Source organism: Staurois parvus, unplaced genomic scaffold (genome assembly GCF_062004578.1).
Source record: "Staurois parvus isolate SC_StPar_1 unplaced genomic scaffold, SC_StPar_1.0 ptg001239l, whole genome shotgun sequence".
NCBI classification, from domain to species: domain Eukaryota; kingdom Metazoa; phylum Chordata; class Amphibia; order Anura; family Ranidae; genus Staurois; species Staurois parvus.
Window position 1 is genome coordinate 452,871 of NW_028319035.1, and position 20,614 is coordinate 473,484.

General features: G+C 46.2%; 1 protein-coding gene across 1 annotated transcript in view; it reads left to right on the forward strand.

The window, feature by feature from the left end:
- Nucleotides 1-20,614, forward strand: part of NPHS1 (NPHS1 adhesion molecule, nephrin) — a 77,647-nt gene extending 57,033 nt beyond the window's left edge. Inside the window, exons 21-30 of the mRNA XM_089660405.1 lie at nucleotides 4,648-4,799; nucleotides 5,582-5,693; nucleotides 6,115-6,296; nucleotides 10,695-10,751; nucleotides 14,170-14,292; nucleotides 14,503-14,527; nucleotides 18,713-18,824; nucleotides 18,904-19,018; nucleotides 19,931-20,034; nucleotides 20,134-20,614. Of these exons, the coding sequence (XP_089516531.1) occupies nucleotides 4,648-4,799; nucleotides 5,582-5,693; nucleotides 6,115-6,296; nucleotides 10,695-10,751; nucleotides 14,170-14,292; nucleotides 14,503-14,527; nucleotides 18,713-18,824; nucleotides 18,904-19,018; nucleotides 19,931-20,034; nucleotides 20,134-20,259 (1,108 nt within the window). The 3' untranslated portion in view covers nucleotides 20,260-20,614. The remainder of the gene's footprint in view (nucleotides 1-4,647; nucleotides 4,800-5,581; nucleotides 5,694-6,114; nucleotides 6,297-10,694; nucleotides 10,752-14,169; nucleotides 14,293-14,502; nucleotides 14,528-18,712; nucleotides 18,825-18,903; nucleotides 19,019-19,930; nucleotides 20,035-20,133) is intronic.

The window sequence follows — 20,614 nt, forward strand, 5'->3', positions numbered from 1 at the left end:
GCCACTTTCAGGTCTCACACACTGCTGGTGTGTAGAATTTTTTGACATAGGGTGCTGGCAGATTACCGGCCTCCCATAGCTGCTGCCAGGCCCCTAATCTGCCATAGGCCCCTATATACCGCCTCCTCATGCTGCTGCCAGGTCCAGAGTCTGTCATGGGTCCCTGTACGGCCTCCCATTGCTGCTGTCTCCATCGCCACACTCTGCCATGTGCCACTTTCAGGTCTCCTCACACACTGCTGGTGTGTAGAATTTTTTGACATAGGGTGTTGGCAGATTACGGGCCTCCCATTGCTGCTGCCAGGCCCCTAATCTGCCATAGGCCCCTATATACCGCTTCCTCATGCTGCTGCCAGGTCCAGAGTCTCTCATGGGTCCCTGTACGGCCTCCCATTGCTGCTGTCTCCATCGCCACACTCTGCCATGTGCCACTTTCAGGTCTCCTCACACACTGCTGGTGTGTAGAATTTTTTGACATAGGGTGTTGGCAGATTACGGGCCTCCCATTGCTGCTGCCAGGCCCCTAATCTGCCATAGGCCCCTATATACCGCTTCCTCATGCTGCTGCCAGGTCCAGAGTCTCTCATGGGTCCCTGTACGGCCTCCCATTGCTGCTGTCTCCATCGCCACACTCTGCCATGTGCCACTTTCAGGTCTCACACACTGCTGGTGTGTAGAATTTTTTGACATAGGGTGCTGGCAGATTACGGGCCTCCCATAGCTGCTGCCAGGCCCCTAATCTGCCATAGGCCCCTATATACCGCCTCCTCATGCTGCTGCCAGGTCCAGAGTCTCTCATGGGTCCCTGTACGGCCTCCCATTGCTGCTGTCTCCATCACCACACTCTGCCATGTGCCACTTTCAGGTCTCCTCACACTGCTGGTGTGTAGAATTTTTTGACATAGGGTGCTGGCAGATTACGGGCCTCCCATTGCTGCTGCCAGGCCCCTAATCTGCCATGGGCCCCTATACCGCCTCCTCATGCTGCTGCCAAGTCCAGAGTGTGTCATGGGTCCCTGTACGGCCTCCCATTGCTGCTGTCTCCATAGCCACACTCTGCCATGTGCCACTTTCAGGTCTCCTCACACTGCTGGTGTGTTGAATTTTTTGACATAGGGTGCTGGCAGATTACGGGCCTCCCATTGCTGCTGCCAGGTACGTAATCTGCCATGGGCCCCCGTACCGACTCCTCATGCTGTGACGTTGCAACAAGGTGGAATTCAACCCTACATATGTTAGACCGCCTTTACGAACAGCGAAAGGCCATCACCGATTTCCTGATGTTAAAAGCGGATAAAGGTACTCCCTGTGTAACTTAGATGTCAGCCATTGGCAGCTCATGCGTGACACCTGCGCTTGCTCAGGCCCTTTGAGGAGGCCACGCTATTCGTGAGTCGGCAGGACTATGGGATGAACGACGTCATTCCTCTGTTGCACGTCCTGGAACAAATGCTGTTAACAATGGCTGGTCAGGGTGCGGTAGACGTGGCGCACAGATCTCAACGCCACATGACCCCTGTGGGGGCAGGACAGGAAGAAGAGGAGGAGGTAGAGGAGGACATTGGTGCTCAGGAATTATTGAGTGAAATGGGTGGTTTTTCCACTCAGCGGACAGGAGTGGAGGAGCAGGAGCATCTGGTAGAGGAGGAGGAGGAGGAGGAGACAGAGGACCCAGACGCACCGTGGCAGTATGCTGTGGAGATGGAGGCAGGGAGTCCCTCGCATTCCTTGGCACAAATGGCCCATAGCATGCTCGCTTGCTTGCGTAGCGACAGCCGAATAATAACCATCAGACAGAGGGATGACTTTTGGCTGTCCACCTTGTTGGACCCTCGCTACCGTTCAAAAATGGTGGCCTTTTTCACACCTGCTGAGAGGGAGGCCAAAATAACGTACTATAAAAACCACCTATGTAGTCAGCTGGTCTCTGCCTGTCTGCGCCAACGTCCATCCTCAGACACTGTGGGCCCTGTGCGCTCGCGTTCCGCTGCCATGGCAGCAGGGGAGGGGTGGGGTGGTAGGAGCAGTGGCAGCTCCACCAGCAGCGGCTGCCTCAGTCTGCAGTCGATGATGAGTAGCTTTCTTCACCAGCGCAGTGAGGAAACTACTAACCAGCCGCAGCAGCAGCAGCAGCATCAGGTGGACCTGGAGCAGGACCTCAAAGAACAGGCTTAGGCCTACTTGGACAGCACCCTGCCAACCGAGGTAGACAATCCCCTTGACTACTGGGCAACGAAACTTGACCTTTGGCCCCAACTAGCTGAATTTGCCCTTGAAAGGCTGTCATGCCCGGCCAGTAGCGTGGCATCGGAGCGCGTGTTTAGTGCGGCAGGAGGTATTGCAACTCCGCGGAGGACACGACTGTCCACCCAAAGTGTGGAGAGACTGACGTTTGTGAAAATGAATCAGGCGTGGATTAGTCTGGATTTCAAACCACCAGTTCCTGACACAACTGACTAAATCCGCCATGAATCATGCCCCAAACATGTGCCACTTTCAGGTCTCCTCACACTGCTGGTGTGTTCCATTTTTTGTCATAGGGTGCTGGCAGATTACGGGCCTCCCATAGCTGCTGCCAGGCCCCTAATCTGCCATGGGCCCCTATACCGCCTCCTCATGCTGCTGCCAAGTCCAGAGTCTCTCATGGGTCCCTGTACGGCCTCCCATTGCTGCTGTCTCCATCGCCACACTCTGCCATGTGCCACTTTCAGGTATCCTCACACTGCTGGTGTATTCCATTTTTTGTCATAGGGTGCTGGCAGATTACGGGCCTCCCATAGCTGCTGCCAGGCCCCTAATCTGCCATGGGCCCCTATACCGCCTCCTCATGCTGCTGCCAGGTCCAGAGTCTGTCATGGGTCCCTGTACGGCCTCCCATTGCTGCTGTCTCCATCGCCACACTCTGCCATGTGCCACTTTCAGGTCTCCTCACACTGCTGGTGGGTTCCATTTTTTGTCATAGGGTGCTGGCAGATTACGGGCCTCCCATAGCTGCTGCCAGGCCCCTAATCTGCCATGGGCCCCTGTTGTCGCTTGTTGGCATATTCCGCTCGTTCAGATGCTCCTTCTCCTGCTACTCCTCTTCACGGATTCCGTCAGCAGTCTTTCTTGGAATCCGTTTCCAAGAGACAACAGTTTGCGAGCACGCACCAGACGGTGCAGAAACTGAACGTCCTCCTGTCCAAGTTGCTGCTGCCAGGCTCGTAATCTGTCATGCGCCCCTGTACCGCCTCCTCATGCTGCTGCCAGGTCCAGAGTGTGTCATGGGCCCCCGTACCGACTCCAAATGCTGCTGCCAGGCCCGTAATCTGTCATGGGCCCCTGTACCGCCTCCCCATGCTGCTGCCAGGTCCAGATTGTGTCATGGGTCCCTGTACGGCCTCCCATTGCTGCTGCCAGGCCTGTAATCTGCCATGGGCCCCCGTACCGACTCCTCATGCTGCTGCCAGGCCCGTAATCTGCCATGGGCCCCTGTACCGCCTCCTCATGCTGCTGCCAGGTCCAGAGTGTGTCATGGGTCCCTGTACGGCCTCCCATTGCTGCTGTCTCTATCGCCACACTCTGCCATGTGCCACTTTCAGGTCTCCTCACACTGCTGGTGGTTTCCATTTTTGTCATAGGGTGCTGTATGGCCTCCCATTGCTGCTGCCTCCACCGCCACACTGTGGCTCCACACTCTGGTTTTGGCCCCGTGACTGCCCAAATGAGTGAAGTGTGCGGTGATTCTAAGATCGACGGCACTCATCTGCATGTCATACTGCCTGACAGTATTATTTCTCTTCCCCAGCAGACTCCAAGGGCATTTAAATTAAAGGTACAGTGTTCAGCACTAATATTAAGTCTCTCTGAAGCCTAGAAACACCCTTTTTTAAGTTAAATTCACAGCGAATATATTCGACTCGAATCGAAATTTTTCTACGAATTCGCCGAATCAGTCGAATCGAATTTTTGAATACTTCGCTCATCTCTAGTCTGTACCTTCACCGTGGATCCAAGGTCCGTACCTTCACTATGGATCTAAGGTCTGTAACTTCACCGTGGATCCAAGGTCCGTACCTTCACCAAGGATCCAAGGTCTGTACCTTCATTATGGATCAAAGGTCTGTACCTTCACCGTGGATCCAAGGTCTGTACCTTCACCATGGATCCAAGGTCTGTACCTTCACTATGGATCCAAGGTCTGTTTCTTTACCATGGACCCAAGGTCCATACCTTCACCATGGATCCATGGTCCATACCTTCATCATAGATCCTAGGTCCGTACCTTCACCATGGATCCATGGCCCATACCTTCATCATAGATCCAAGGTCCGTACCTTCATCATGGATCCATGGCCCATACCTTCATCATAGATCCAAGGTCTGTACCTTCACCATGGATGAAGGTCCATACATTCACTATGCATCTATCTCCTTCAAGGAGAACATTCTATACTGTATATTTTTTGTATTACCAACCTCATCAGTCCAGCACTATCACATACCTACCAGACTTAAAAATTAATGTGTAAAAAATGTAATTTCTAGGTGTCTAGCCAAAAAAAACAAACAAATATTGAATTTGGCAAGTGTTCCTCAGATTTGCTGAGAAAGTTGACCTTTCAATGATGGTGGGATAGTCTCTTTTATGACAGGTGTCTCTCTTAGGTATTCGGTCCAGACGTTACATGAGCAATGGGTTCACACCAGCACACTGATCATCGCAAACGTCAGTGCGGTCCATGACTACGCCATCTTCACATGCACAGCGACCAACACTCTGGGATTGGACACCTTCTCTATCCATCTCGTCAGCACTAGTAAGGCCAAATCCAAAGCCGTATAATGCAAAATTGTGTTCCTACATATGATGCATGTGTATGATTGCATATGATTTATTGCTAGGTATGACTGCTCTCAGAGACCTTGCAGCATGGTGGATGGTCTCTATGAAGATGAATGAAAATATTTAGGCTTTAAATTTGTTTAATTCTAGCTCTTCCCTCCCCAATCTGACTGTCCTTGGCCCGCCCATTTCATTAATTGGATTTCAGTTCTTTCAATCATGGAGGCACAGCATCACGTTTGGGTGTTACTTAGTGTAGTCTACATGCAAATGCAGCCTGTCTAGGAACACCCACTCTTCTAGATGGACATCCACCTATCAAGGCACTTTGATATGGGCATAACTCCTTCCAAGAGCCAGCCACTGTATATTTTTTGTATTACCAACCTTATCAGTCCAGCACTATCACATACCTAACAGACTAAAACATTAATGTGTAAAAAATGTAATTTCTAGGTGTCTAACCAAAAAAAACCAAACAAATATTGAATTTGGCAAGTGTTCCTCAGAGTTGCTGAGAAGGTTGACCTTTCAAAGATGGTGGGATAGTCTCCTTTATGACAGGTGTCTCTCTTAGGGCTGAGGGCCCTTGGAAGAAAGTATTGAGCTGGGGGCTGTGGTATTTTCAGAAAGCTACTGACAGCCCCCTGCTGGCCCCTTCTACCAGCCATAATCTTCCTGTATTTCATAGAAAAGCACGGAGACACACTGATGAACGCTAGCTTTACATTTTGCTTTTCTGTTCTGATTATCTAGGTCGACCAGACCCTCCATCTGACTTGAAAGTCCTAAGCTTCAAACAAAATTCTGTCACTTTGGGGTGGGGTGTTGGGTTTGATGGTGGACTGGAGCAGAAGTTCCGAGTAAGGCAAGTGATGATTTTTTTTTCGTATCTACAATGGCACTAACATAAAGATGGCATCCTATCCCCTTATATCTACATTATACGATAGAGAATCCACTGGAGTAGTTGGAGCACCTGGGATTGGGCAGGAATAGACTAACCTAAGAGAAGGACATGAGAAGAGTCAAGAGAGGGAGATCTAAATGAACGAGTCCCAAAGAGCTATAAGAAGCCAGCACAATGTGTATCTCACTATACTGTATCTGTAACTGAAATATCACTTTGGGGTGGACTAACCCTTTAAGTCACTGACATGCTTTTTAATGTCCCACTACAAAGAAGGGCACAGATGAACATAAATGCCATCTTACCCAACAGAGAAGTCAACTACGAACAAACACCACCTTTTCCCCACTCAATTAATAGTTTAAAAATTGTTTTTTAGGTATCGGTGGAGCGGAGTGGATAGTTACATGTATGTGGATGTTTTCCCACCCCAGTCCACGGTATTCACTATTACAGGCCTAAAGGGCAGCACCACCTATAATTTCTCAGTCAACGCCATTAACGTGTTGGGAGACAGCGATTACGCAGATGGAGGTGCCGTCATAACCGTCACCACACAAGGTTACTTATGGGGGGGTTGCAATACAAAAGTCTTCAATGCTGCTTTCCTTTTCTAGGACAAATTTCTATACTGACAGTCTGTCAAACTTTGGCTTTCCAAAACTGGCTTTCCAATCTTGGAAAGCAAACATGTGATGTTGCCAGTTAGACAACTGAAATGTTGAATGTTATCCATGCTCAAAAATAGCTAGTCCTCTTTACTGGCCTTGGGCACATTATTGGAAGGTTGGGTTAACATACAGCCAAGGTGTACCTTCTAAGCAGTTTTTCCTGGGAGGGAGACCACTATGCGACAAACTTACTTGATGATTGGCTAGCTGTTGTCATAGACCCCAGGTTGGCCCCAGGCTAAATGGTGGTCTTCCTTACAGGTAGAAGTGCTTGAAAGATGTTCCTGGTTGGGTCTTTGCTTGATCTTCCACTTCATGACTTCAAACATTGCCCATGACAATGTCATCCTCTGCCTTGGCCACTAAGTTACGCCCCCAAGAATGTTACTATCCATACAGATGATTTGTTGGTTGTCCCAAGTTGTCAAAGCCAGTGGCTTCAAGTTCAGTGGAGCTCTTCCCTACAGACAGATCTGCTTGGAAGGTGTTCTTGTTTTTTTCTTTACCCAATTGCTGAGTTAGCCACTTAATTCCCTAATACATTCCCACCCACAATTTTATCCTCCTTCTTTACCACTGGGTCACACCCCCAAGGAGATGTATTCTGAGAGGACTATTATTTTCAAAAAAGTTTGATGATTCGATTTTGACTTTCAATTTACAGAATGAAAGGACTGTCCAGTGCAGACAAGATGACCGATCAAATCAACAATTACTGGGGCCTGTGTTATTCTCCTTCCAAATGATTTGTCAGTTGTCCTAAGTAGTCATAGCCAGTGGCTTCAGGGTGAATAGCTCTCTTCCCTACAGGCAGCTCTACTTGGAAGGTGTTCTTGGTTTTTCTGTACCCAATCGCTCATGCAGTCACCTGATGAACTGATAAATTGCCACCTACAATTTATTCCTTCACCACTATGTCACACCCCCGAGGAGATGTAATTCTGGGAGGTTTGTTATGGTTGAAAAGGTCTGACAATTAAACTTTGAAGTTCAAGATACAAAATGAAAGGGCTACCAAGCTTAGACAAGATTTCTGACCAAATCAACAACTACTAGGTTCTGTGCCATTCTCCTTCTAGATGTTTCGTTGGTTGTTCCAAGTTGTCAAAGCCAGTGGCTTCAGGGTAAATGTTGCTCTTCCTTACAGGAAGACCTGCTTGGAAGGTGTTCTTCTTATTTTTTTAAATTTTGACCCAGTTGCCTAGTCTGTCACTCAATGACCTTATATATCGCCAACCACAATTTTATTCTCCTCCTTGACCACTAGGTCACACCCCCAAGGAAACATATTCTGAGAGGACTGTTATTTTCTAAAAGGTTTGATGATTAAACGTTGACCTTCGACATGCCAGATAAAAAGGCTATCAAGTGAAGACAAGATTTCTGACCAAATCAACAATTACTGGTGTGACGGGAGTCACTTTGGGTGGGGGGGCCCATGGAACCCAGCTCACTTTGGAGAGGTGGGGAGACCCCTGTCTCAGCTCCCCATATCCCTCTTATGTGTAAGTCACCCTGTGCCTGTTAGGGGTACAGAGTGATCTGTCCTAATATTGTGTAGACATGTCTAGGAGATAGGTGGGGTGGGGGTTGTGGATTGTTTTGTGTTATGTGGCTGCATCCCATTGTTCTATTGTTTGTCTGGCTTGGGAGCAAACTATTATGGGATGTATGTGTTTATTTATTTATGTATTTCAGGTACTTATATAGCGCCGTCAATTTACGCTGTGCTTTACATATACAGTGGGGCAAAAAAGTATTTAGTCAGCCACCAATTGTGCAAGTTCTCCCACTTAAAAAGATGAGAGAGGCCTGTAATTGGCATCATAGGGAGACCTCAACTGTGAGAGACAAAATGAGAAATAAAATCCAGACAATCACATTGGCTGATTTGGAAAGAATTTATTTGCAAATTATGGTGGAAAATAAGTATTTGGTCACCTACAAACAAGCAAGATTTCTGGCTCTCACAGACCTGTACCTTCTTCTTTAAGAGGCTCCTCTGTCCTGCACTCATTACCTGTATCAATGGCACCTGTTTGAACTTGTTATCAGTATAAAAGACACCTGTCCACAACCTCAAACAGTCACACTCCAAACTCCACTATGGTGAAGACCAAAGAGCTGTCGAAGGACACCAGAAACAAAATGGTAGACCTGCACCAGGCTGGGAAGACTGAATCTGCAATAGGCAAGCAGCTTGGTGTGAACAAATCAACTGTGGGAGCAATAATTAGAAAATGGAAGACATACAAGACCACTGATAATCTCCCTCGATCTGGGGCTCCACGCAAGATCTCACCCCGTGGGGTCAAAATGATCAAAAGAACGGTGAGCAAAACTCCCAGGACCACACGGGGGGACCTAGTGAATGACCTGCAGAGAGCTGGGAACAACGTAACAAAGGCTACCATCAGTAACACACTATGCCTCCAGGGACTCAGATCCTGCAGTGCCAGACGTGTCCCCCTGCTTAAGCCAGTACATGATCCAGAAGAGGATTGGGAGAATGTCATATGGTCAGATGAAACCAAAATACAACTGTTTGGTAGAAACACAACTCGTCATGTTTGGAGGAGAGAGAATGCTGAGTTGCATCCAAAGAACACCAAGCCTACTGTGAAGCATGGGGGTGGCAACATCATGGTTTGTGGCTGTTTCTCCACAAAGGGACCAGGACGACTGATCCATGTACAGGACAGAATGAATGGGGCCATGTATCGTGAGATTTTGAGTGCAAACCTCCTTCCATCAGCAAGGGCATTGAAGATGAAACGTGGCTGGGTCTTCCAACATGACAATGATCCCAAACATACCACCCGGGCAATGAAGGAGTGGCTTCGTAAGAAGCATTTCAAGGTCCTGGAGCGGCCTAGCCAGTCTCCAGATCTCAACCCCATAGAAAACCTTTGGAGGGAGTTGAAAGTCCGTGTTGCCCAGCGACAGCTCCAAAACATCACTGCTCTAGAGGAGATCTGCATGGAGGATGGGCCAACATACCAGCAACAGTGTGTGCCAACCTTGTGAAGACTTCCAGGAAACGTCTGACCTCTGTCATTGCCAACAAAGGATATATAACAAAGTATTGACATGAACTTTTCATATTCACCAAATACTTATTTTCCACCATAATTTGCAAATAAATTATTTCCAGATCAGCCAATGTGATTGTCTGGATTTGTTTTCTCATTTTGTCTCTCAAAGTTGAGTTCTACCTATGATGCCAATTACAGGCCTCTCTCATCTTTGTAAGTGGGAGAAGTTGCACAATTGGTGGTGACTAAATACTTTTTTGCCCCACTGTATATTGTACATTCAAATCAGTCCCTAACCCTCAAGGGGTGTACAATCTAAGGTCCCTAACTCACATTCATATACAAGGGCCAATTTAGACAGCATCCAATTAACCTACCAGCATGTCTTTGGAGTGTGGAAGGAAACCGGAGTACCCGGAGGAAACCCACGCAGGCACAGGGAGAACTTGCAAACTCCAGGCAGGAGGCGCCATGGCTGGGATTCAAACCAACGACCCTGGTATTGCCAGGCGGAAGTGCTAACCATTTAGCCACTGTGCTGCTGTTTATGTGTATTAGCTTAGTGGGGGGGGGGGTCTCCAGCAGCCCTCCCTCCTGATGGGACTGTCTGCTGGTGTGAAGTTTGAATACCTGTGTGTCTCTTGTTACTAAATGTAGATTGCCCCGCCCTGTGTCATTATGCAGGTTGGGGAGACTGTCCCCTGAGTGTATATATCTTGTATCTGTGTTGAAATAAACTAGTCTACTTTCTGGATTACTTCAAGATTGGTGTCTTCTAGTCTTGTATGGTCGGCTGTGGTGTCTGTTGTCGGTGTTCGGATGGGGAAGCGGGAGTCTAACGGAAATACCCAAGTGAAGTCTGGGGTTGGTTCCGTTACAACTGGGGTCTATGTTATTCCCCTTCTAGATGATTCATTAGCTGTCTGGACTCTTTCTTTCATGGCCGGCGGGTGAATGACTTCATGTTAAAAGGTTCTCTGCACAGACACTATTGCTTGGACAGTGTTCTTGGTCTTTTCTTTACCAAATCACTCAGTCTGTTACTTAATGACCTGATATATCACCTCTCACAATTTCAATTTCTCAATTTCATAATCCTTTCCGACCACTAAGCCACACCCCTGAGGAGCTGTATTTTGAGATGGCCATTTTTAAAAAAAAGGTTTGATAGTTAGGCTTTCATCGCAAATATAAAATGAAAAGATTTCTGACTAATTAAACAATAAAGAGGGTTTGTGTTATTCTTCTTTCAGAGGACCTCCAACCGGAGACCCCGAAACCAGAGCCAACACCGGCTGCACCACAGGCAGGTAAGAGACCAAGATAGGATTGGCGACCTCATGTGACCCTGGGATGGACAGAGACCAAGCTTAATGAGGTTTAGGGCCACTGACTCTGAAAATAGAAACTCCTGCCCAGGGGCGGACTGACAACTCATGGGGCCCCCGGGCAATAGGGGATCATGGGGCCCCTGTGTCCTTGCCCAAACTCAAAACATCCTATGAAAAAGGTACCAGGGGCATCTCATGGGTCCCCTACTGACCCCGGGCCCTCGGGCAGCGCCCGAGTTTCCAAATGGTCAGTCCACCCCTGCTCCTGCCAAACAGCTCGAAAGGAGTTAAAACAGTGATATCTAATCTGATTTACCAGCGAAATAATTTGTAACAAACTTATCCTTGAGATTCCTTACAATTATGCAGATCCTGTGCCATTGCTTCCCCTCTTTCATGAACCAAAACCGACAGCCTCCAAACAGGGCTATTCACAACAGCCTTGTACCATATGACAAGCTGTGACCAATCACAGCTCACACAGTAGTTCTCAATGGCTGCAGGAATGCAGTCAGAGAGAAGGAGAAATGATTGCTTTTACAGCCTTTATGGGTGTAAAAGCAATCAGTGTTAAAAAAAAAAAAAAATTCTTCATCACCCCCCACAAGTAGTACAGTGTCACCATGGTGACACTGTACTGCTAGGATGACAGTATGTAAAAAAAACAAAAACAAATAATAATATAAAAAAAAAAAAAAATGTTAAAAAAAATGTTTAAAAATTATAATTTTTGGTTATAAACTAATTTGGGTTATTTTTGTTTAGTAAAAAGATAACAAAATTAATTTTGACCAAGATTTATGATGAAATATTATTTATTTGCAAAATTTTATAAGAAAAACACTTTTTTCAAAATTTTTGGACTTTTCATTTATATAGCAAAAAAAAAAAAAAAAAATCCCAGCGGTGAATAAATACTACCAAAATAAAACTTTATCTGTCTCAAATAAATGCTAAAAAATTCATATGGGTAAAGTGTTGCATGACCGCGCAATTGTCATTCAAAGTGTGATAGCGCTGAAAGCTGAAAGTTGGCCTGGACTGGAAGGGGGTGAAAGTGTCCGAACTGGAAGGGGGGGAAAGTGTCCGGACTGGAAGGGGGGAAAGTGTCCAGACTGGAAGGGGGTGAAAGTGTCCGGACAGGAAGGGGGTGAAAGTGTCCAGACTGGAAGGGGGGGAAAGTGTCCGGACTGGAAGGGGGTGAAAGTGTCCGGACTGGAAGGGGGTGAAAGTGTCCGGACTGGAAGGGGGGGAAAGTGTCCGGACTGGAAGGGGGGGGAAAGTGTCCGGACTGGAAGGGGGTGAAAGTGTCCGGACTGGAAGGGGGGGAATGTGTCCGGACTGGAAGGGGGTGAAAGTGTCCGGACTGGAAGGGGGTGAAAGTGTCCGTACTAGAAGGGGGTGAAAGTGTCTGGACTGGAAGGGGGTGAAAGTGTCCGGACTGGAAGGGAGGGAAAGTGTCTGGACTGGAAGGGGTGAAAGTGTCCGGACTGGAAGGGGGTGAAAGTGTCCGGACTGGAAGGGGGGGAATGTGTCCGGACTGGAAGGGGGTGAAAGTGTCCGGACTGGAAGGGGGTGAAAGTGTCCGTACTAGAAGGGGGTGAAAGTGTCTGGACTGGAAGGGGGTGAAAGTGTCCGGACTGGAAGGGAGGGAAAGTGTCTGGACTGGAACGGGTGAAAGTGTCCGGACTGGAAGGGGGTGAAAGTGTCCGGACTGGAAGGGGGTGAAAGTGTCCGGACTGGAAGGGGGGGGGAAAGTGTCCAGACTGGAAGGGGGGAAAGTGTCCGGACTGGAAGAGGGGGAAAGTGTCCGGACTGGAAGGGGTGAAAGTGTCCGGACTGGAAGAGGGGGAAAGTGTCCGGACTGGAAGGGGGGGAAAGTGTCCGGACTGGAAGGGGTGAAAGTGTCCGGACTGGAAGAGGGGGAAAGTGTCCGGACTGGAAGGGGGGGAAAGTGTCCGGACTGGAAGGGGGGAAAGTGTCCGGACTGGAAGGGGGGGAAAGTGTCCGGACTGGAAGGGGGGGAAAGTGTCCGGACTGGAAGGGGGTGAAACTGTCCAGACTGGAAGGGGGGGAAAGTGTCCGGACTGGAAGGGGGTGAAAGTGTCCGGACTGGAAGGGGTGAAAGTGTCTGGACTGGAAGGGGGTGAAAGTGTCCGGACTGGAAGGGGGTGAAAGTGTCCGGACTGGAAGGGGGTGAAAGTGTCCGGACTGGAAGGGGGGGAAAGTGTCCGGACTGGAAGGGGGTGAAAGTGTCCGGACTGGAAGGGGGTGAAAGTGTCCGGACTGGAAGGGGGGGAAAGTGTCCGGACTGGAAGGGGGGGAAAGTGTCCGGACTGGAAGGGGGGGAAAGTGTCCGGACTGGAAGTGGTTAAGGACTATTTTTTAATTGCCTAAAGGTCTACTTGTGACCAATCACAGCTCACACAGTAGTTCTCAATGGCTGCAGGAATGCAGTCAGAGAGAAGGAGAAATGATTGCTTTTACAGCCTTTATGGGTGTAAAAGCAATCAGTGTTAAAAAAAAAAAAAAATTCTTCATCACCCCCCACAAGTAGTACAGTGTCACCATGGTGACACTACTGCTAGGATGACAGTATGTAAAAAAAACAAAAACAAATAATAACATAAAAAAAAAATAAAAATGTTAAAAAAAATGTTTAAAAATTATAATTTTTGGTTATAAACTAATTTGGGTTATTTTTGTTTAGTAAAAAGATAACAAAATTAATTTTGACCAAGATTTATGATGAAATATTATTTATTTGCAAAATTTTATAAGAAAAACACTTTTTTCAAAATTTTTGGACTTTTCATTTATATAGCAAAAAAAAAAAAAAAAAATCCCAGCGGTGAATAAATACTACCAAAATAAAACTTTATCTGTCTCAAAAAAATGCTAAAAAATTCATATGGGTCCAGTGTTGCATGACCGCGCAATTGTCATTCAAAGTGTGATAGCGCTGAAAGCTGAAAGTTGGCCTGGACTGGAAGGGGGTGAAAGTGTCCGAACTGGAAGGGGGGGAAAGTGTCCAGACTGGAAGGGGGGTAAAAGTGTCCGGACTGGAAGGGCGTGAAAGTGTCCAGATTGGAAGGGGGGGAAAGTGTCCGGACTGGAAGGGGGTGAATGTGTCCAGACTGGAAGGGGGGGAAAGTGTCCGGACTGGAAGGGGGGGAAAGTGTCCGGACTGGAAGGGGGGGAAAGTGTCCGGACTGGAAGGGGGGGAAAGTGTCTGGACTGGAAGGGGGGGAAAGTGTCCGGACTGGAAGGGGGGGAAAGTGTCCGGACTGGAAGGGGGGGAAAGTGTCCGGACTGGAAGTGGTTAAGGACTATTTTTTAATTGCCTAAAGGTCTACTTGAGGGGGTCACAAATGGGAATTTTTCTTCCATTTCCCAGGTGCCTTTGCATGGACGCCATATTTGTTTGCTGCCATGGGAGGAGGCGGAGCTCTGCTTATCATATCCAATGCAGGTCTTGTCTGCTGTTTGGTGAGAAGACACAGGTTGAGAACAAAAGAAGGTAGATGCCTGAACACAGGTGCCCAACATACATCAGGAGATGCGCCTCCTGTAATGTATTCTGATGCTTTTGTTTTTTTTTGTGTTTGTTAACAGCTTTATTAATATTTTTCAGACAAACGACTTTCCCGTTTTTTCATATATAGTGGTCACATTATGTCATGAACTCAATGACTCTAACTCTAACATTCTCGCCTTGTTTCCTTCACAGGAGATGCTGTAAAGAAAGATGATAGGTAAGGTCAAGAGTTGTGGCTGAAATTTGTATTTAGGGTTCAACAATATGCTCCCAGTGTGTGTTGTGTTCTTATACTGAGCTCTCTGTGTGAGAGGAATAAACACAGAATGCACAGGTAGCATGTACGTTCCTCCACCCCTCATCATTCTGGCTGGCTTCTGTGTGCTTGTCAGTAAGACTTCTAATATAAAGCCTTATCCCCTAATTCCCTTATATATGTTACTATATATGATTCCTAGCATAGAACCCGAAGAGCATTCCCACACTTGATTGGCTGGCCTTGGTGTCACTCACTGGTCAGCACCCCTACTACTAAGTATCTCATACACCATCATGAGGAAGTGGCCAGTGAAGCTCATGAATCTTGTTGACCGCATTTTTTAATGTGATTGGATGACCAATAAATATCAACAATAGACCCATACTACTGAGTGTCTCATGCACCATCTTGAGGAAGTGGCCAGCGTAGCCCCATGAAACGCCTTGACTGTGTTTTGTAATGTGATTGGATGACCAATAAATATCAACTTTATGAAGAAGCAGCTTTCTAGTACATTCTTTATACCGTATTTTTCGCCATATAAGACGCTCCGGAATATAAGATGCACCCAATTTTAAAGGAGGAAAATCTAGAAAAAAAAGATTCTGAACCCAATACATATAGTAATTCATCCCCCATATAGTAATTCATCCCCCATATAGTAATTCATCCCCCCTATAGTAATTCATCCCCCCTATAGTAATTCATCCCCCATATAGTAATTCATCCCCCATATAGTAATTCATCCCCCCTATAGTAATTCATCCCCCATAGTAATTCATCCCCCATATAGTAATTCATCCCCCATATAGTAATTCATCCCCCATAGTAATTCATCCCCCATAGTAATTCATCCCCCCATATAGTAATTCATCCCCCATAGTAATTCATCTCCCATAGTAATTCATCCCCCATATAGTAATTCATCCCCCATATAGTAATTCATCCCCCATAGTAATTCATCCCCCATAGTAATTCATCCCCCATATAGTAATTCATCCCCCATATAGTAATTCATCTCCCATAGTAATTCATCCCCCATAGTAATTCATCCCCCATAGTAATTCATCCCCCATATAGTAATTCATCCCCCCTATAGTAATTCATCCCCCATAGTAATTCATCCCCCATATAGTAATTCATCCCCCATATAGTAATTCATCCCCCATAGTAATTCATCCCCCATAGTAATTAATCCCCCATATAGTAATTCATCCTCCATAGTAATTCATCCCCCATATTGTGTCAATTCACTTACCTTTGCTCCGCGCGTTCCTCTCGCTGTGTTCCCGCGCCGTTCCGGTCTTCAGGGCGGACTGTGAGAGGAGAGGAGTTCGTCACGCTGCCCCGCCTACATCCTGTCCGCCCCGTAGTTTGCCCATTGCTGATCCACGAGCAGAGGGGGTGATGACGTCAGCGCGCACTGCTGGGTGTACCAAGATGGCCGACCGCTCCAGAGATAGGCCAAAGCCGCGGCCTTTCCTACGGCCGTGGCCGCGCCTCACGGATTCTCTCTCTATTCGTCGTATAAGACGCAACAACTTTCCCCCCCTAGTTTTGGGGAAGAAAAAGTGCGTCTTATACGGCGAAAAATACGGTACTTGGGAGTCTCTGCCAATATAATTTCCCCAAAAATATTTTTGGGGCTTCAAAACCTCTACCCACATTCTATTGGCTGACCTTGGTGTCACTCACTGGTCAACAATAGACCCATACCACATGCAACATCTTGAGGAAGTGGTCAACGTAGCCTTGATGCCTTGACCGTGGTTTGGGTGGCCAATAAATATCAACTTTACGAAGAAGCAGCTTTCTAGTACAATCTTTATACCTGTGCATCTCTGCCAATATAATTTCCCAAAAATGTTTTTAAGGCTTCAAAACCTCTACCCACATTCTATTGGCTGACCTTGGTGTCGCTCATTGGTCAACAATAGACCATACTACTGAGTGCCTCATACACCATCATGAGGAAGTGGCCAGTGAAGCCCACAAATCTTGTTGACCGCATCTTTTAATGTGATTGGATGACCAATAAATATCAACAATAGATCTATACTACTGAGTGTCTCATGCATCATCATGAAGAAGTGGCCAACGTAGCCCCATGAAACTCCTTGTCTGTGTTTTGTATTGTGATTGGATGACCAATAAATATCAACTTTATGAAGAAGCAGCTTTCTAGTACATTCTTTATACTTGAGCATACTGTATATGCCAATATCATTTCCCAAAAAATGTTTTTGGGGCTTCAAAACCTCTACCCACATTCTATTGGCTGACCTTGGTGTCACTCACTGGTCAACAATAGTGCCATACTACTGAGTGTCTCATGCACCATCTTGAGGAAGTGGCCAACGTAGCCCCATGAAACGCCTTGATTGTGTTTTGTAATGTGATTGGGTGACCGATAGATATCAACTTTACGAAGAAGCAGCTTTCTAGTACATTCTTTATACTTGGGAGTCTCTGCCAATATCATTTCCTAAAAATGTTTTTGGGGCTTCAAAACCTCTACCCACACTCTGTTTTCTGACGTTGGTGTCATTTGTTGGTCAACAATAGACCCATACTTCTGGATGTCTCATACACCATCATGAGGAAGTGGCCAGTGAAGCTCATGAATCATGTTGACCGCATTTTTTAATGTGATTGGATGACCACTAAATATCAACTTTACGAAGAAATAGCTTTCTAGCATATTCTTTATACTTGCAATATCATTTCCCAAAAATGTTTTTGGGGCTTCAGAACCTCTACCCACATTCTGTTGGCTGACCTTGGTGTCACTCACTGGTCAACAATAGACCCATACTACTGAGTGGCTCATACACCATCTTGAGGAAGTGGCCAACGTAGCCCCATAATATGCCTTGACCGTGTTTTGTAATGTGATTGGGTGACCAATAAATATCAACTTTACAAAGAAGCAGCTTTCTAGTAAATTCTTTATACTCGGGCATCTATGCCAATATCTTTTCCTAAAAAATGTTTTTGGGGCTTCAAAACTTCTATCCACACTCTATTTTCTGACGTTGGTGTCATTTGTTGGTCAACAATAGACCCATACTACTCAGTGTCTCATACACCATCATGAGGTGGCCAGTGAAGCCCACAAATCTTGTTGACCACGTCTTTTAATGTGATTGGATGACCAATAAATATCAACAATAGACCCATACTACTGAGTATCTCATGCACCATCTTGAGGAAGTGGCCAACGTAGCCCCATGAAATGCCTTGACTGTGTTTTGTAATGTGATTGGGTGACCAATTAATATCAACTTTACGAAGAAGCAGCTTTCTAGTACATTCTTTATACTCGGGCATCTATGTCAATATAATTTCCCAAAAATATTTTTTGGAGTTCAAAACCTCTACCCCCATTCTATTGGTTGGCCATGGTGTTACTAACTGGTCAACATTTGATCCCTAGTACTGAGCTGTATTCTCCCCCTTCTCCGTCATGCTTACATTACACGTTATAATTGCTTATCTATCTATTCATCCGGGGTCTGAGGAGGTACATCAAGGGGACTTCAGTGCTCCTTAAAGAGACAATGCTATTTTTCCTGATCCAGATTTTTTAGTACAGTTTGCTAAGAAGTTTGTCCTCAAGTTTGCAGTTCCTTGGGCATCCCATTTACCCCTAGACCCCATCCAAGTTGTTAACCCCTTAATAAAAACAACTAAAAACCAGCTCAAGGACTGTGTTACTGACTTTGTGTGGAAAGATGTGGAAAATGTGGCCATGCAGAGCTTAGGGGGGACCCAATCAAACTCAGTGGCTCCTGAAGGGGTAGCGCAATTAGTTGACTTGCTCTCATACTGATCCAATGGCTTCAATACCTTCTGAGTCATGGGCCTGGAACAAAGATTCAGATTTGGAGTTCTGATATCTTTCTGACATGTCTGCAGTCACTTGACTGAAGTCATTGAGTCAACATGGTGCTCATCTATTTCTCAGGACATGCTTCCTTCAATGATGGTTCTACTATAATCAACTGGATCAACAGGGTGTATTGGATATTGTATATGTAGGTTATCTATTTGGGTGTGTTGTTTTTTTTTTTAATGTTGGTTGAACTGGATGGACTTTTTTCCACTATGTAACTATATAATGAACACTTAATTGTTGTGTAGTACGCCCAAAGGCGCCCTCAATGAGTACGGAGATGGAGAACTGATTAACACTCATGCCAAGAAGACCTTGCTGATAGACAGTGGCTCTGAAACCGGGTCCAGTGTGTACCAGGTGAGATGGACTGTAGGGGAAGAAGGGAAAGGGAGGTTATTGAAGAGTTTACTGACCTGGTGTTCATGGTCATCTTCAGGACAGTTCATCAGAAACTGGACTCTACTACTATCCTACACGGGACTACCAGCCATCCCTCTCCCCTCACTATGAGAGCGCCGAGAGAGGGGATCCCCGGCTCCAGGACTGGACAGGTGAGTAAGATCACTAACTCAGGTTAACAAGGAGATGATTATTTCTTAGAGGAATGCTTTAGATATCAGGTCAGTTACAGATTCTAGTTGTAAATATCAATCATTTTGAGTTGTGAGTTGCCCGAAGGGTAAGAACCTTCATTTTTTTTTTACTGCAGTCTGAGGTCTTGTTGGGTGACATTGTCGCCCATGCAGGAAGTAACTGAAAATTTCCAGAAGGTACATAGACTGCAAAACCTCAAAAGAAGTTCTCATCTTTTTCTATTCTACTGATAAAGAGTTTTATTGGTGTCTGTTCTTTTTAGAGATCCCTCCCCTCATTTCCTGGTCTTCTCTCCAGCTGGGACACAAAAGGACCTTAAAATCATCAGAGGTGCTAGCTCTTCCATGCGCTTTCCATTCTCCACCCACTCTAGTTTAGAATAGAGTCAAGAAAAAATTAAATTTTTTTCATAATTTATTTCCATCTGTGACCCCAATATGGAGATTCCTTATCTCTTCCAGTTTATATGGTGCCCAATATGGGGATTGGTTGTCCTCAGAACAGGAAGCTCTGACTTGGACTGAGCAATTGTTTTCTGCAACTTGGTTAGCATATATTAGTCTATGAAGCAGGGGCGGACTGACCATTGGGGCCCAGGGTCAGTAAGGGGCCCCATGAAATGCCCCTGGTACCTTTCATAGGCTTTTTTGAGTGTGGTTTGAGTGTGGGCGAGGACACAGCAGCCCCATGATCCCCTATTGCCCGGGGGCCCCATGAGTTGTCAGTCCGCCCCTGCTATGAAGGTATAAATAGTTTATTTAGTGGAGATCTTCTTGATACCCGCGTTGATCATAACTGAGACCAAAGACTCATAGCATCCAACCAGATTTGTGATACTGTCACATTTGCTTGTCCTGCCGTTGTTCTAGAGGCTGGATATGAGGACTGGTATGGAGACCCTGATGTCCACGAGTATGAGGAGGTGCAAGGAGTTTACTCCCCATCTTCCAGGTCAAGATGGCCTGAAGCTATGGTTAGTTCCTTGATCTAAAAAAAAAATCAACAAACACATATTCAAGTAAGCATGGCAACTGATTCTGGGTCTCCTGTCTTTTTCACCCCAATCCAACAGGCTAGTCAAAGAAGAGAGGCACCATGGGAAGGGTTCCAGGAGCCAACCAGAGTCTACGATGAACCTGACATGACATCACTTGCAACCTATGAAACACCTTATGGGGGACAGGGACACTTGGTGTGACCTGAAGAGAGTTATTGAGGAGACTCTAGACAACTTGCAGGAGAATTTTAGAAAAATAGCCATAGGAACCACCCATTACGTGTTCCTGCATGATTTCAGCCTGGTAGAAAAGTTAACCGTAGATATTGGATAGAACCCTGGATCTGTGAGCCAAACTGGAGTCTCTACCAATAATCCATGGACAGCCGACCTTCAAGGAGACCTTCATGGAGGAGTTACTATAACGAGGATGCTGATCTGGTGGATTCAACACTTTTTAAATACAGACCTGGAATGAACATGTAGGTTAAACTTTACAATGGTGTCCGATCAATGTTTGTTCAAATATTAAACAGGCGTGTTCAGCCGAATCATT